The sequence below is a fragment of the Aedes aegypti genome, chromosome 1 (assembly GCF_002204515.2).
Source record: "Aedes aegypti strain LVP_AGWG chromosome 1, AaegL5.0 Primary Assembly, whole genome shotgun sequence".
In the NCBI taxonomy this organism is placed as follows: Eukaryota; Metazoa; Arthropoda; class Insecta; order Diptera; family Culicidae; genus Aedes; species Aedes aegypti.
The window spans coordinates 93,109,005-93,125,607 of NC_035107.1; the positions used below are offsets into that span (position 1 = coordinate 93,109,005).

Sequence of the window (16,603 nt, forward strand, 5' to 3'; positions counted from 1 at the left end):
GGGATTAAAATGTGAACTTGTTCGGAAAACAGAAAAAAAGCATCGAATCTCGGGACCTCAAGTTGGAGATGTATCGATATACAGTTTTGGGTAAGGTCAAAGCTATATTAAAGTGATTATAAAATAAGCCAAACTTCAAATGTTCATGTTCGAAACGCATTATATCGTGTAAGGGAAAGATGATTGTATTGTTCTCAGCAAAACTAAACGTTTTTTTGCATCGTATAGTCAAACAGTGGAAAGCTGTATCCAAAATAGGCTGTGATATTAATGAAGATGCTTTCAAATAGCTGGTTTACTGATTCCTTTTTTGTGGTCTTCTGTATTTCTTAGATATTTTCGAAGACTTTTTCATGATCACAACAGAAACAAAGGCAACATCCATCAATATTAAAACTTCTTGATTTTCTAGCAAATCGAAAAGACTCTCACGGGTTTGAGCTTATGAAATAGACTGACTGCTCGTTGAAAATCAAGAGGTCCGTATTGAACCACATCAAAAGGTCCGAATTTGACCAACACATATTTTGTGATTTTCAAGTTAGTTGAGCACAAACAGTGCATAGATATGTCAAAACCATATAGTCAGATGAAAGCTTAGACTTAGTGGATTAAACTATAAAATAACACAGACAGATTGGAGATTTATTGTCAATTACAGAAGCTTGGAAATAATGCTAACCGATAGCACACTAGAGCACTTCAAAACAACAAACTAACATAAAAACCGAACGAATTAAATGAAAGGCGTCAAATGTATTGTGCTATATCCTAGCCAGACGGTGGGTAAAAAACGATACACATGATCTTTACAGTAGCGCCAGTACTGAGAAATTCTTGATGGTCCGAATTAGAACAGGGTCCGAATTGGACCATCTTCCCCTAATCCAACGATCTTTTTCTGTATTTTGAAGGAGTTTCTTAAAGAGATTTGCAATTATGCAATTATGTATTGTGGGAAAATTCATCAGAGGATATTTGACAAAATTTTGTCAATTTTTTTTTTAAGAAATTTTTTGTTGATTTTGTTTTAAATATATCTAGGGTAGGCTCACCTTAATAAAATTCCAGATGGAATAACCTAACAAAAATTCCCGTGGATGAATCACTGGATAAAATCTTTGAGGAATCAGTTCTATCTATCTATTTTCTATCTATCTATATAAATAAAAATGAAATGGTGTTGGTATGTCACGAAATGGCTTACGAACGAATCACCGGATTTGAATAATTCTTTCACCGTTTTGTTCGTCAAGGGTTCCGACGTGTTTGTGTGTTTAAAAATCTCAAGATATTCATCGGGAAAGTTGTAAAAACGAGCATGAACGGAACTATAATTTTGTATGGGACAATCAGTAGCGTTTCTCAACAGCCTACTTGATGGCAAGACGAATTTTTGGAAGAACTCCAATGATTTCTGAAATAATCTAAGGTAAAATTCAATTTCTGTGGTACTTCTTGGGAAAATCTCCAGGTTGAATTCGTGAGGTACACTGAACGATTTTTTTTGAGAAAATCCCTAGAAATAATCGTGGAGAAATTCTTTGCAAAATAATTACTTAATGTTCTTCTACAGAAATATTAGGAGTGATGTCTGAAAATACCTGAAATATTTTCTAATTAAATTTCTAAAGAAGATCATGAAAAAACATACACAATACTTGTCGTAATGTCACGAAGCATTCTAAAATCTGCTTTGATGGTATGAACAATCAAACTATTATCTCCTGGATCCAATTTTGTTTTATTGTTTCATGTTTGGTCTTTTTCCAACCTATTTTTGATTCCCTTAAGGTTTCTGCAGGTCCGTCTCACTCGGGCTCAGATTGGGAACCACTTCTAGTACTGCATTTGGTCCCTCGGTAGTGCAAAAGGTACCCAAGTTTGACAGATCGCAGTACACTTTTCACGGCATTATAGATTACTTTATGAGCCATAAAATTTTGGGCAACTGCAAGGAACATGGAGGTCTTTACTTTGTCTTCGGTTTCTGTGTGGTACTGAATGAACATTGTCATAGATCTTGTCTTCCAAACCTGTTATGATGGCAGACAATCAAAAGCCTGTTGAAAGATATCCGAGAATGTAGCAGCAGATCGAACATCAAACGATCTAGTAGGCATGGCACAACTTCGACGCCTCACTCCTATAGTAACGTCAGAATGGAATGAAAGGTTCTTCGTGGGGCACCCGCTTGCCAACATCAATTCCGAGCTTCACAGTTTCTTTTTTCAGGTGAGAGGTTTCTAATTTCCTATTTTAAGGTCGAATGTAATATGTTGTTAACAAAATGTTAATAAAATCTTAAATTTGTTTTACCAAATTAGGATGATAGTGTTGTCTAATAACAAAGAACACCTAGATAGAAGAAATGAATGTAATGTTTGAAATGATACTAATGAAGAGATAAAAAAAAAATGCGTGTTGCAAAAACTAGATCAAAGTAATCCAAGAAAACAGTGTTGCTTGAAAAGTAATTGAAGTCTGAAACGTTGGATGTAAGCTAAAAATTTGAGTTTTATTGAAGACTGAATACCGTAACCAACCTCAAACATGAAAATATGTTTTATTCTAGAAAATCAATTCTTGGTCTACATAAACGCAAAGGGTGGTGATGCGAGGATATATGAGATATTATGGATGTCCTTGGATGACTTCTAAGCACATATTTAACGAATCCTACCCAATTTATTTTTAAGGACTGTGCATGGTTCGACTAATATTGTACAATGGTGTAATAATAAGAAAGCCACAAATGTAATTCAATTTCACACGAACAATGAACATCGCTTCAAACGGTCGATGTTTTAAGCTTATTAAAATCAGTGATTATTAGACATTGGCTTGGAAATTCGACAATATATTTTTTTATTTTCATAAAGAACTTGTTCTTCAGAGGCATCAACAATAAAAAGCATGCTTAAAAATCAATTTGTTTTTGGAGCAACAATTTTTCAGATATAAAAAAAAAACAATTTTCACAGATGTTTTAGAGAAAATTATTTGATATTTTAAGGTTTAAGGTATGCCATGACGGATGTACTAATATAGACTTTATATGAAAAGTAACTTACTTCTTTATAGAGTTGCTCATGTAGTCCCTCGTCAAATCAAGCAGGGTGGTCACTCTACGCAATGTGCCTTGCGCAGCTATGGCATATTTCGGCACACTGACTGGTACAGCTTCCCAATGTGAGTTGCTGTAAAATCACAGTGAACTGAAATTTCCATCTGAGCAACTTTTGAGTCATCTGAGTAATTTGGTATAGACCATACCAATTGTCTGCGTAGTAGTGCAATGTTGACAAAATTATCTTTGTTTGCTGTGAGAACTGTCACAACATTGCTTTTGTTTGCTGTGAGAAAGCGAACATAAACATAATTGCTGCTTTCAAAAATCGCATTGAGGGCATATAAGCCAAATGTAATAAATATTTAAATTGTCTCTATCCCCTTATTAATAGAAAACCAAAACATTGTCTTAAGAACAAGCTTTTGATATTCAAACAAATTTTCAGGCCAGCCACTTTGTATGCTATACCAATATGGACTAGCTGTTGTAATACCAGGAAGAAAGCTCTGCAGAGAATTCAAAGTGAAAATTTGAAAATGATTCTGAAGCTTCCTCCCTGGTATAGTACCAATGAATTACATAGAATATCCAATGTTGAAACAAATTAGGATGATAGTGTTGTCTAATAACACAGAACACCTAGATAGAAGAAATTAATGTAATGTTTGGTCAGTGCGCATCGTACCTTCGTGCTGTGCGTACACGAATTCTCTCTGCTCTTGGAAGTTTTCTTAAAAACTACCTAAAGCAATAAAACAGTACTTTTCAGTGCTACTAAAACAGTACTTTTCAGTACTATTTTTTCTACTATTGATCCCTTTACGATCCTTGTTTGGACCCGTGCCTTCGATTTTTCGTTGGACCCGTTGGCGAAAGCTAGCGGTGGTAATCCTTCTTGGACACCGTCTTGGGAAAAAACCTTTCGAAGGTCACGTCTTCTTTCGTTTATTAATTAAACATGGTATCAACAACAAACAAAAGGAAGGGTGAATCTCTGAATTCACTACTTCCTTCCAAAAAAGTGGGTTTTAAAACTGTCACTACACGTGGCAAGAATGGAAGGAAGGACGCTTCCCCGGAATGCGAACTTTCTTCCAAGGGTGAAATGAATAATTGTATCGAAATGAGCAATCAGTTCGATGCTCTAGACAAATTTTCCGAACACCAAATCGAAGCAGCCTCTAGCCCAGGCTCTTTGATTCAAGTGAGGAAGCAAAAAGTGCCGCCTATCGTGGTCAGTTGTTCCGAATTTGGGGGATTTAGGCAGGAGATCTTGAACTCCATTAGGGGAATCAAGGTTTCCTTCCAAATCGCAAAGAAAGGAGACTGTCGCGTTTTGCCGGAAACTCTTAAAGATCGTGAGCTTCTTCTCAAACATCTTGAAGAGAAGAAGCACAAATTTTTTACTTATGACGACAAAACTGAACGTTTGTTCAAAGTCGTCTTGAAAGGTCTCTCAAGTGACTATAAGTCACCTGAAGAGATCAAAAATGGAATAAATGATTTACTTGGATTTTCCCCAGTCCAAGTAATCATTATGAAAAAGAGAACCCAATCTGGCATTGTTCGGAAAGGGCTTTCTCAAGAATTTTATTTAGTTCACTTTAACAAAAAAGAACTAAATAATATTAAAGCTTTAGAAAAAGCAAAACTTTTGTTTGATGTCCGTGTGACATGGGAACATTTCCAGAAACCTGGAGGAAATTACCAGAACCCCACTCAGTGCCGTCGGTGCCAAAAGTGGGGTCATGGTACCAAAAATTGTCGCATGGATGCTAAATGCATGATTTGCGGAGATTCTTCTCACGCCAAAGACGTCTGTCCAGTGAAGGAAGATACCACCAAATTCATATGTTGTAATTGCGGGGCTAACCATAAGTCCAATTTTTGGAATTGTCCTTCACGCAAAAAGGTCATTGAGGCTCGTGCCAGGCAGATGAAAGATAATATCCGTTACGATAACGGTCGTTTCCGGAATTTGCCTGGTAGAGTATCGAACAATGCTCATTTTTCAGTTAACGATCGCTTGATCATGAATCATACCCATCAGGAAGATCATAATCATGCTCATTCACAAACTAATTTTAATCCGTCGGGTAGCCGTTCGAATCTTTCTATTTCGAATGTATCTACCCACGGTAAATCCTTTGCCGATATCGTAGCAGGAAATTCGAACTCCTCCCCTGTTCGATCCATGGGTACCCATTCTACTTGTTTCAAATCAAATGGAAAAAACCCTACCGCCACAGGTAACTCCGCTTCTTCGTCTACCGAAAATTCCAATGGGAAATCACATTACATGTCTGCCTCTGATTTTAATTTTCTAACTGAACAATTGAATCTAATGATTGATGCAATGTTCAAAGCCACCACTATGACTGAAGCAGTCCAAGTAGGTGTAAAATTTACAAATCAAATTGTTATTGGATTACGTTTTTCTAATGGATCCAAATAATAATTTAAATATTTTAAATTGGAATGCTCGTTCTCTGAATGGTAAAGAGGACGAGCTGTTTAATTTTCTTACCGTTAATAACGTGCATATAGCAGTTATTACCGAAACGTATTTAAAACCTGGATCTAAACTCAAAAGAGATCCTAACTTTTTTGTTTATCGTAATGATCGACTTGATGGGGCATGTGGGGGAATTGCAATCATCATTCATAGGCGTATAAAACATCAACTGTTTTCATCATTTGAAACTGAAGTTTTTGAAACTTTAGGTGTTTCTGTTGAAACACAGTTTGGTAAATATACTTTCATAGCTGCCTATTTGCCTTTTCAATGCTCTGGGCAGCAAGTTAATTTGCTCCAAACTGACTTGCGTAAATTGACTCGCAATAAGTCAAAATTTTTTGTCATTGGTGACTTTAATGCCAAACATCGGTCATGGAATAATTCTCAAAGTAATTTCAACGGCAGAATTTTATTTGATGAGTGCTCTTCAGGATATTTCTCAATTCAATACCCTGATAGCCCCACATGTTTTTCCTCTTCTAGAAATCCATCTACGATTGGTTTGGTCTTAACCGACTCTAGTCATCTTTGTAGCCAACTGATTACTCATGCTGATTTTGATTCTGATCATGTCCCTGTTACATTTCAAATATCCCAAGAAGCGATTCTCAATCCTATCAGCTCCACTTTCAATTATTTACGAGCCGACTGGAATATATATAAAACGTATGTTGACTCCAATCTTGATGTTAACATTTCTTTAGAAAATAAACTTGATATTGACAATGCTCTTGAAACTTTAACAAATTCCATTGTTGAAGCCCGGAGCATTGCAATTCCAAAATGTGAAGTAAAATTTGAATCCGTGATTATAGACGATGATCTTAAACTCTTGATCCGTCTTAAAAACGTGAGGAGAAGGCAATTTCAACGCACTCGCGATCCTGCTATGAAAATTATATGGCAGGATTTGCAGAAAGAAATCAAGAAACGTTTTGCTCAATTAAGAAACAAAAATTTTGAAAATAAAATTTCTCAATTGGACCCTGGCTCTAAGCCCTTTTGGAAATTATCGAAAATCTTGAAAAAACCTCAGAAGCCAATACCGGCATTGAAAGAGGAAAACAAATTATTACTAACTAATTGCGAAAAAGCTCAAAAACTTGCTATGCAGTTTGAAAGTGCGCACAATTTTAATTTAGGACTGGACAATTGAAAATGAAGTTACTCAGGAGTTCGAAAATATTCTCAATCAAGAGAACGTTTTCGAAAATGCCTGGAAGACTGATTTGGAAGAAGTGAGAACTATTATTAAAAAATTCAAAAAAATGAAAGCTCCTGGCGATGATGGAATTTTCTACATCCTCATCAAGAAACTTCCAGAAAGTAGCTTATCATTTTTAGTTGATATATTTAACAAATGTTTTCAATTAGCATATTTTCCTGACAAATGGAAAAATGCTAAGGTTGTTCCAATTTTAAAACCAGACAAAAATCCTGCAGAAGCTTCTAGCTATCGTCCAATCAGTTTGCTTTCCTCCATCAGTAAACTTTTTGAAAAGGTTATTTTGAACAGAATGATGGCCCACATCAACGAAAATTCAATTTTTGCCAATGAACAGTTCGGATTCCGCCATGGACATTCGACCACTCATCAACTTTTACGTGTAACAAATTTGATCCGTTCCAACAAATCTGAAGGCTATTCTACTGGTCTTGCTCTTCTAGACATAGAAAAAGCATTCGACAGTGTTTGGCATGAAGGTTTGGTTGTAAAATTAAAAAACTTTAATTTTCCAACATACATTGTTAGAACAATTCAAAGTTATCTGTCAAATCGTACACTTCAGGTTAATTATCAGAACTCCAGATGTCTTTCCTGTAAGAGCTGGTGATCCTCAAGGCAGCATTTTGGGACCAATATTATACAATATTTTCACATCTGACTTACCTGAGTTACCTCAGGGATATCAAAAATCCTTGCTTGCGGATGAAACAGGCCTCTCCGCCAAAGGACGAAGTCTGCGTGTCATCTGTAGTCGATTGCAAAAAAGTTTGGATATTTTTTCTTCATACTTGCAAAAATGTAAGATTTCTCCTAATGCTTCCAAAACTCAACTAATAATATTCCCACATAAACCAAAAGCTCTATATTTGAAACCTTCAAGTAGACATGTTGTCACGATGAGAGGGGTTCCAATAAATTGGTCAGATGAAGTTAAGTATCTAGGGCTCATGCTAGATAAGAATTTAACTTTCAAAAATCACATTGAGGGCATTCAAGCCAAATGTAATAAATATGTAAAATGTCTCTATCCCCTTATAAATAGAAAATCAAAACTTTGTCTTAAGAACAAGCTTTTGATATTCAAACAGATTTTCAGGCCAGCCATTTTGTATGCTGTACCAATATGGACTAGCTGTTGTAATACCAGGAAGAAAGCTCTGCAGAGAATTCAAAATAAAATTTTGAAAATGATTCTGAGGCTTCCTCCCTGGTATAGTACCAATGAGTTACATAGAATATCCAATGTTGAAACATTGGAACAAATGTCAAATACAATCATTAATAATTTCAGGCAAAAATCGTTACAATCTTCTATTGCCACGATTAATGCGTTATATGTTTAGATTAAGTTAGGTTAAGTATATTAAAAACGTTTTTTTTCTCTTATAAGCAGGTGAAATCAACTCACCTGTAAAAAAACTGAACTGCTACGGCAAATGAAATGTAATATGTTGTTAACAAAATGTTAATTAATCTTAAATTTGTTTTACCAAATTAGGATGATAGTGTTGTCAAATAACACAGAACACCTAGATATAAGAAATGAATGTAATGTTTGGAATGATACTAATAAAGAAATTAAAAAAAAAAAAAATAAAATAAAAAAAAAAATAATAAAAAAAAATAATAATAAAAAAAAAATGTAATGTTTGGAATGATACTAATGAAGAAATAAAAAAAAAAAGAAAGGAAAAAACATAATTGCTGCAGAGCATTTACCTTCTTGTTGGACTGACTATTTATATTAGATTTACTGTTGTCTGAATACACCTTAGATTGTATCCAAATGATCATTGAACGCATACGCGTGCGCAAGAAGTATACGCAACACCTCTGTCAGATCAAAAAAAGAAAATAAATGAGCCTGAAAGGCCCTCTTTTTACTACAGTATTTCAACAAGTGAACATCGTTATTTTTACTCTCCCAAGTTACTCCCCATAATTGTAATTAAAAGTCAAATTTAGCAAGTATCTAGTTAAGTTAGTTTAACCCTAGTGATACCCCCTTTCCGGTGTTGTATCGGCTTCTAAAACATTTTATTGACGTTGAATGAAAGCTCAAATGCAGGCTTGGAAACTGTGATCACAATTTACCACAGTTCATTGATTCTGCCAGTCAACCAAAACACAAAGCAGCAGCAGCATCAGGCGTTGCGCTGCCAACAGTTCACACACTGCTTGAATGTTATTGTCTCTCCACTATGATCGTTTTCGGGCAGCCATCCCGAGGTGAATGATTGAAAAAAACGATAAATAATTCAATCGCTAATATTTCGCTTGTATTTTCAACTAATGGATCATTGAAGGTAACTTTTTCAGTGCTCACCGCATCAAAACAAATGCGCTACTGTATATGCGATTTAACATTGTGACAGCATTGCTATTCTGTCAAACACACAATAGGTCTATTCACATGACGTTCCAAAACAGCTGATCGGGAAGCTCTTTTACAGTTCTTCTATGAAAATGACAGCCTCGTGTATGCACCGGTTCTCCACCGATGTAAACAAATGCATAGACGGACCTGTTACATGAAAAGGCCTATGCTACGGTGACGCTAGTTATGATTTTCATTTCAATAATTCCGTTGCGGTACATAATAAACATGTTCAATTTAATGCTGCCTTTATCGAGCAAAAATGCAAAACCCCAAAATCCGGAAAAATCGTGTCACCACTGTGCTCGAGTCATTTCGCATTCGGGTTTGAAAAAACGTTGGGAAGGAGTTACAGTTTTGAAGAGCCGTGACATTTTTTTTATTTCGAACGGTCATGATTTGCTTTGGATTTTGATGGTCGTGTAGAAACCTGTAAATGGTGAGGTGGTAAATGTTTTTGTTACAGTACTTTTCCCTATGCTTTTGTGGCCGATTGATGACAAAAATGTCAATTAATGAGCCTACAGATCTTCTATTCTTAAATCTTGTTCAGAAATACATTAGTTTACTGGAAATTATCTGAAAGCATCCAGTGAGTGTACAGTATACACAACGTGCCCACTTTGTAATGGTGCTTAAAACCAATAATTTAGGTTATCCAGCTTTTTACGCTGGGCCGCTTTAAATTTTTAAATCACCCCCGCTTGACGTTTCTTGCCAACACTATAAAATTCATGGATAGATCTCAACAATCCTTGAATGATGAAAAAACAAATGTTTACATAAAGTTGTCATACTTGAGAGAATCTGGTTTGGTTTTGATTTTTTTTTTCAATGATGATTAGGTACTACCATCTATTGTAGCAAGGCAGCTTCCTATAGCACTGGAATAATCTGAGAAGCGATTTGATCAAGATTGTACCATAGTTTGTAATCAGTCAGTCCACTGTATGAAGGGCCAAAAACGGATGGGCGGACTCGCAAGCAGAGACACTTGCACGAAACCCGCGGGAATTTAAGAGAATCTCCTTCCAGAAGAAAGTTTTCACAAACAGCGGTAAAATCGAGCCCTCGATTAACAGAATAAACCCAATAGATGGGGTCGAAGAGCTCGCTCTTTATCCACGAAATGTTAACAACAGGGAGGAGGCAGTCCCAAGCTCCTTATCCAAATCGCTTCAATTGGGTGCCCTGTTGGTCCCACCCAACCCAAATATAAATACAGTAGTTTATATATTGTTATAAATATAAAATTTTATATAATGTGATATGGAAAAATCTCACCAAATTAGCTGGAAACGTCGTCCTGTTCATGTCGCCAATTTCATAGTATGTCCTCCACTCTATGTTTTTGTATATCACATCAGAAACTCCTCACTTTTGCTTTGTAGGCATGAACGTGCTTTCGTTCGCATAGTATCGCGTTGAATGAACCCTAGACCACCCTACACTATAAAATCAGCAGACAAAACACACACGCAGCTCAAACATTACCAAATGATTACACACATTGCTGAATTAATGTAGCATATTTACAACACCCATCATCAATACCATACCACCCCAAAAAGTTTAAAATCATCCTGAAGTGATGAAATTTTTAACGGGTGTCACAAACTCGATAAAGCGATTTAACACTTATGGCGGGTAGTGTATATTGCTTTACCGGAGAAGCATCCATGGTTCGATGCTGAGAGCACACTTTTGTACCGCGAACACATACAATAATAGTATACATCACACACATACTTTTGTGCCTCAAGCCCACTCACACCGATAACCCCGACTCAACTAAAATATTCGAAAACAACACTATTCACTTTTCACACTTTCTGCCAGCATTCTCTCCGCCTTCAATGACGCAATTTATGCGTAAACTCCTCCAAATCATTGCATTTTTAACGGATTGCACTTCATAGGTAATCTTTATTTTCGGTATTATTTTGGAAGGCAACTTTTCACTACTCCATCTTTTTTTTTCACCCAACTGCAATAGGCCTCCAATCGCGAAACGCAACATACTGTTAGCCATCTATACTTTGGTAGCGCAACTAGTCAGATGATGAGGGATTTGATTTTTCACGCATCCATCACATGCCGCTGTGGGGAAAAATCTCGCGGAACATTACTAAAGGACCTATGTACAAATGAGAGATTCTCTCCTCTCTCGTTCTCTTTCCATAATAACAGTGGAATACTAAAGATTTTAGGAAGTTTTTCACTATAGATCGAAAGTCAATTTCTTTAATTTAATTTAATTTAATGTTTTATTTTCCTGATATAAGACGGTTCACAGTGAAACAGTTAGGCGGAAAAGGTAGGAATATCCATTCTCTATGTTCTACATACGTTTGTTTTTTATATTATTCCACTACTTTCATAAAAAATGAGATCCGGCTGGTAGGAGCACTAGTTTGAGGTTGGAAAACCAGAATATGTGAGGTTAGTTTTATTGGAACTTTCGCCTGAGCGATTTTTGCACATGAATAAAACACGTTTCGAAACATTGTTCGCTGCCTCTAAAAATACCATTGGGTAGAGAAATGAATTCTCTACCAATGAATTTCATTCTATTTCATACATTATTTCACTTAAGCGGTGAAAATAAATATTTTGTTCCGAATGTTTTGAAACCATGAATGAGTTTGACATTGCTTTCGTCAACCATCATCATGACGACAGCAACACACCCCACCGGACGAATTGTCGTCTTGGGAGCGAATACATCACTGCCGTGCTGTTTCCCTCTGCCCCTGCTCTATCAATCCCAAACGGGTTTGATTTTTTTTTTCAATGTTATTGAAACTTGCATTAAAAATTTATAATATTTTCAGATCATTGAGAAAAAAAAAACTGCTGGCTGCTCCCGTAGAGGGTCATGCACATTTCCGAGTTATCTGATTAAATACTGATGAATGCACCTGTCCGAGACCAAAGGGTTACAATTGATTTGACTATACTCGATCTTTGCGTAATGTAGCTACTTACTCTCACAGTGAACCTATCCAGATATTGAATATTATTGTAGAGCTTTATTCCCTTATTCCACTCAGGATAGCTAAGAGGACTACAGATACTGAAAATATAAACCCAAAATAATTGTCGCCCATCTTTCTTTGTGTCCAGCACCTAAATCCGTCTTTTAAATATTATATGTTATTGAACAAGTATTCAAAGAGCTCTCTGGTACAAGGTCATGGGCTTAGCCCATGTAGTGTAGCCCAAATAATTTATGAAAAATTTAAGGAGGAACGAAAACTAATTTTACTGATTTAATGAAGCATATGAATATGAAACTAGGGGAATGGGTATAGAATATGTGCGTTAATATAAAGTATCTCCAGTGCTTTGTAAACTAAATATATAAATTCTTATAGAATTAGAAATCACAGTATGTAGAGACTATGAATAATGACTATCGAAGGTCACAACAATCCGAAACAATGTTGATTGATAATTTCACCACATTTTTCATTTGAGTCACAAATCCATCCATAGTACCGAAGCATATTTCGAAATGTGATCCCTATAAACTGCTGAAATAAAAACTATTAGAAATGTTAAGATGATGAAGATATAAGATTTAAGGTACGAAAATCTCCAAAACAAATATTAATGAAAAAAATTGACAATTCTATCAACATACCACAATTACTGCCTACATACCAAATTTTCGATCTATCTTCCAGCAAATTCGTTTGCTGAAACCAATTCAGCAATACACCATTTTACTGATATTCAGCACTTATGAAATTGTTTACTAGAATTCAGCAATCTAACTTGCTGGATACTTGTCAATACCATCGGGATTGCTGATTTTCAGTAATTTAAATGACAGATGATTGATGACCAGCAACCGATTTGAAATTTTGCCGTAAACCAGCAAACATAATTACTGAACTTGTATCAGCAATTGTTTTCCTTGTCAACCGATAAACTTAGAACTAAACGAGAAAAACTGTCCTGTTCGTTTCATGGGCCTAACTGGCATGAAGTTTCAAAGAAAAATTTTAACATCCTTTGGAGTATCGTATTTGGTATGTAAAATATTCACTAAAATAATAAAATCAAAGTATTGTAGAATTACTTAAGTGTTTATTTCTAGGATAGCAACAATACCGGAACGGTAGACGGTACTTTGCCTCTACCTATAGCTCCTTACCCTTTCCCCAACGGCGCAGAAACATGGTGTTGATGTTTGATTTTGTTAATTAAATCATTATGGCTTGTTACGCAATTGCATTTTATGTTATTTCAATAAAAATGATAATGAAATGAACAATACCTAAAGTTTACACTAGCCAGGTGCTGGCAACCCAAAATTGGTGAAAAGCAGCACCCACTAGAATAACAAATAATCAAGTACTGATTAATTAGCAAATTCAAAGCTATATTGCTGGATGGTCAGCAATCCAGCTGTCACCTTGATGAAAATTTGATTTGCTGAACGAACCAGCAAATTTTGTATTGCTGGATCGATTGCTGAATTTACAGCACAAAAAAATCAGCAAAAATTTGCTGGTTTACAGCATTAAAAATTTGGTGTGTACTAAGATCCTTCCATAAAATCTGTACGCAAGAAACTTTAAGGTGATTATAGAACGAAGCCACACCTCAAATTTTCAAGAGCACAAGACTCGAGAACCAAAAAGCGCTTCGCGTTGAAAATTTATTCCATTGGTCACCACAAGGAAGCAAGCAATTTGATTGAACGCTCCTGTGGCCGGAGTTATTCCGGTGGGTCACTGGATCTGGCCGGGTAAAAAGAGTACTGTGCTTTTGTGCTCCTGGAGTTAGACAAATTTCAAGGAACAGATAGTTTTCGAAATCGGCCAAGTACTTAAAGAAAAACGCATAAGTGTGAACATTTTGATAAACGATTGAATTGGATAACCATGTTTCCTGCATTTTATTGATCCTACAAATTACCCTTTCTGAATCTCCGAGATACCTAAAATTTAATTAATTTTTATATTTGTATCTAAACATTTGTGCAAAGCTTATGAAAACGCATTTTTGTGAACTATTGTGTTTGATCTCTACTTTTCGACAATTGAAACGGTTTGATATCTAACAAATCTTTAGAGGTTCTTCAGGCCAATAAGTGTGAGTGACCACATCCAATACATCCTAAACGATCCAAATCAATTCATTTATAATGTTGAATATCAACTCTTAATGGTTTATGCAAATTAAAATGATTGGCATTGCAAATAAATAAAGATAGCTTGTTAGGTCCCATAAAAAGCCTTTTTTTACCCGACTTGATCCAGTGGTCCACTGTACCTGTACACAGTATATACTGACAAAAAAATATTTGGGAAAAATCTCGAGTTGGGAAAAATCTTGAAATTCACTCTACAGTAGCCAAGCAAAGCCAATCACAGTCAGCGTAGCCAGTGAAACTCACGCCCATCGCTGCTGTAGGCAAAAACCCTTGAAAATAGCAAAACACCCGTTGCTAAGGGCAACCCAGAATTACTGTAGAAAAATGTTCTATTTCCCGCATTTAGAGCCTTCAATGACACTCATGATTTGGAAAATTCGTGCTCTCAACATAGGCTACTTGATGAGATTCACGTTTTTGAACTACTGTACTGGGAGAGCCACGTGATTTTAGCGAAAATTCAAGCCTACTACTATTACCATTCCAAGCACTGCTGTTAAGTATTCACAAAGCGGTATGGATTTTAGTATATTTGATTTCACTCAGACCTATACGGGTTAATAACTGTAGAATTGCTCATAAGAACACTAAGCTGAGAAGCAGATTCTGTTTCAGTTAAAACGTAACGACAGAAAGAAGAAGATATGTCTATAAATAAAAAAAAACGAGTTTTTAAATGCATCGTTAAAGTATATATTTACACATTCAAAACCAAACCACAAGCACACCAAAACCAAAAATAAATTGTTTGAGAAAAGTTCAAAACTCGAGAATTGTTTCACTTCGCTCTCATTTCAGCATCATTTCTTCGCCACTTCCGGCACAGTCTTGCTCAGCCACTCCAGATACGGTGGATTGCCGTTTTCGATCGGAACCGATATCACCTCGGCCACACTGTACGGATGGTTCTCCCGCACAAACTTGCTCAACTCTTCGACCCGGGCAGTGCGCGTTTTTATCATCAGCAGAATTTCCTGGTCCTCGTTGATTTTGCCTTCCCACTCATAGATCGACATCAACCCTGGAATGATGTTCACGCAGGCGGCCAATTTTCGTTCCACCAACTTCCGGGCCAGCTCTTTGGCCGAGTTGGCATTCGGGGTAGTCACGTAGGCAATTGAGTGCGTTCCGGGTTCGTACTTTTCGGAAGACATTCCGGAGCTCGGTCTGCAAGTGAGAAGTGGCAATGGCCTGGTTAGCAAGGGAGCGCGTATCGCGATATTTGACGCAATCCTGGAGAGATACATTACTTGGGACAGGACCGCTGGTTTTCTAGATCGAAGTGATTGTGTAAGCTATAAATGGATACAGCGATTCAGTGAATGGGGGAGCGATACTTGAAGCGGTAGAACACGTCGGGTTCGAAGGTCGAACACAACTCACCTTTCTCCTCCAATGACACTGGAATCACCGTCGTGTTCGCTGATAGCAGTAGCAAAGGTGCCTTTAACGTCTATCGAGGTAAATGAGAACAACAGCGTAAAGATTGTTATTGCCGGCAAAATCATTGGAGTTCACTGCTGCTTGTCTAATGACGGTTTATGTCTGCCGTTGAGAACGATAGAAGTGAAGGAATGGATAGAAAGCAGTTGGCTATGAGGGATGGAATGAACGTAGATGCACGTGCGCGTTTTGAGTGATTTACCATCTTCCTTGGATTCATTCGCCAGTACTAAAACAGGCTTGATGTAGACTTTTGAAGTGAACGCATGATTTTAGAACATCTTGTTTAAAGCAACCGTTCAAAAATAGGGGAAACATCAATTTTTTATTTGAGACAAGTTTTAGTTGCCGTTTTTGTGCATATAGTCAACTCTGACTGGTCATCAAAACGTTGTATCAGATGCGTTTTAGTGTCGTAAAATCCCTTCACGAAATTTGAGCCAATTTGTTCTCTTTGATGAGCCTTACCATGCGTCTCCATCGGTTTTGTTTCCGATGATCGTTGGTGAGAATTAGGGACAATGGAATTTCGTGATTTCGCGGATTTCGCGAAAACCGTGTAATTTGGCCCTCGACGCGAAAGTAAGAAAATCACGTCGAATGCTGAGAATATAGTTAAATTTGGTGAATTTATATGAAAATCGCAGTAAGTTTAAGATTATTCTTTATGAAAAAAATTCATTCTTATTTGAGTCGAGTTTCCTTCAAAAATGTTCTAATCATCGTATTTTTAGTTAGACAGAAAAGACGGCTTGGTTTGATTTTTTTAAAATTATATGATTCGTGGTTTACGGCTA

General features: G+C 36.5%; 1 protein-coding gene across 2 annotated transcripts; it reads right to left on the reverse strand.

The window, feature by feature from the left end:
• Positions 1-15,032: 15,032 nt before the first annotated feature.
• LOC5576685 (protein CutA homolog) lies at positions 15,033-15,951 on the reverse strand. 2 transcript variants are annotated; one of them, XM_001662776.2, is made up of 3 exons: positions 15,747-15,950; positions 15,614-15,658; positions 15,033-15,530 (listed from the first exon to the last, which is right to left on the reverse strand). In XM_001662776.2, exons 1-3 carry the CDS (start codon positions 15,869-15,871, stop codon positions 15,164-15,166), a joined length of 537 nt encoding a protein of 178 aa, XP_001662826.2. In that variant the 5' UTR covers positions 15,872-15,950; the 3' UTR covers positions 15,033-15,163. The 2 variants fall into 2 exon arrangements, with proteins under 2 accessions (XP_001662826.2, XP_021698410.1); XM_021842718.1 differs by lacking the exon at positions 15,614-15,658 and having other exon boundaries at positions 15,747-15,951.
• Positions 15,952-16,603: the final 652 nt, after the last annotated feature.

Bases quoted from the DNA above. Each gene is read 5' to 3' on its own strand.
- LOC5576685 (XM_001662776.2), bottom strand. From the start codon at position 15,871: ATGATTTTGCCGGCAATAACAATCTTTACGCTGTTGTTCTCATTTACC. The intron at 15,659-15,746 runs GTGAGTTGTGTT...ATCCATTTATAG, and splicing joins AGTGTCATTGGAGGAGAAAG to CTTACACAATCACTTCGATC. The intron at 15,531-15,613 runs GTAATGTATCTC...TCTCACTTGCAG, and splicing joins AACCAGCGGTCCTGTCCCAA to ACCGAGCTCCGGAATGTCTT.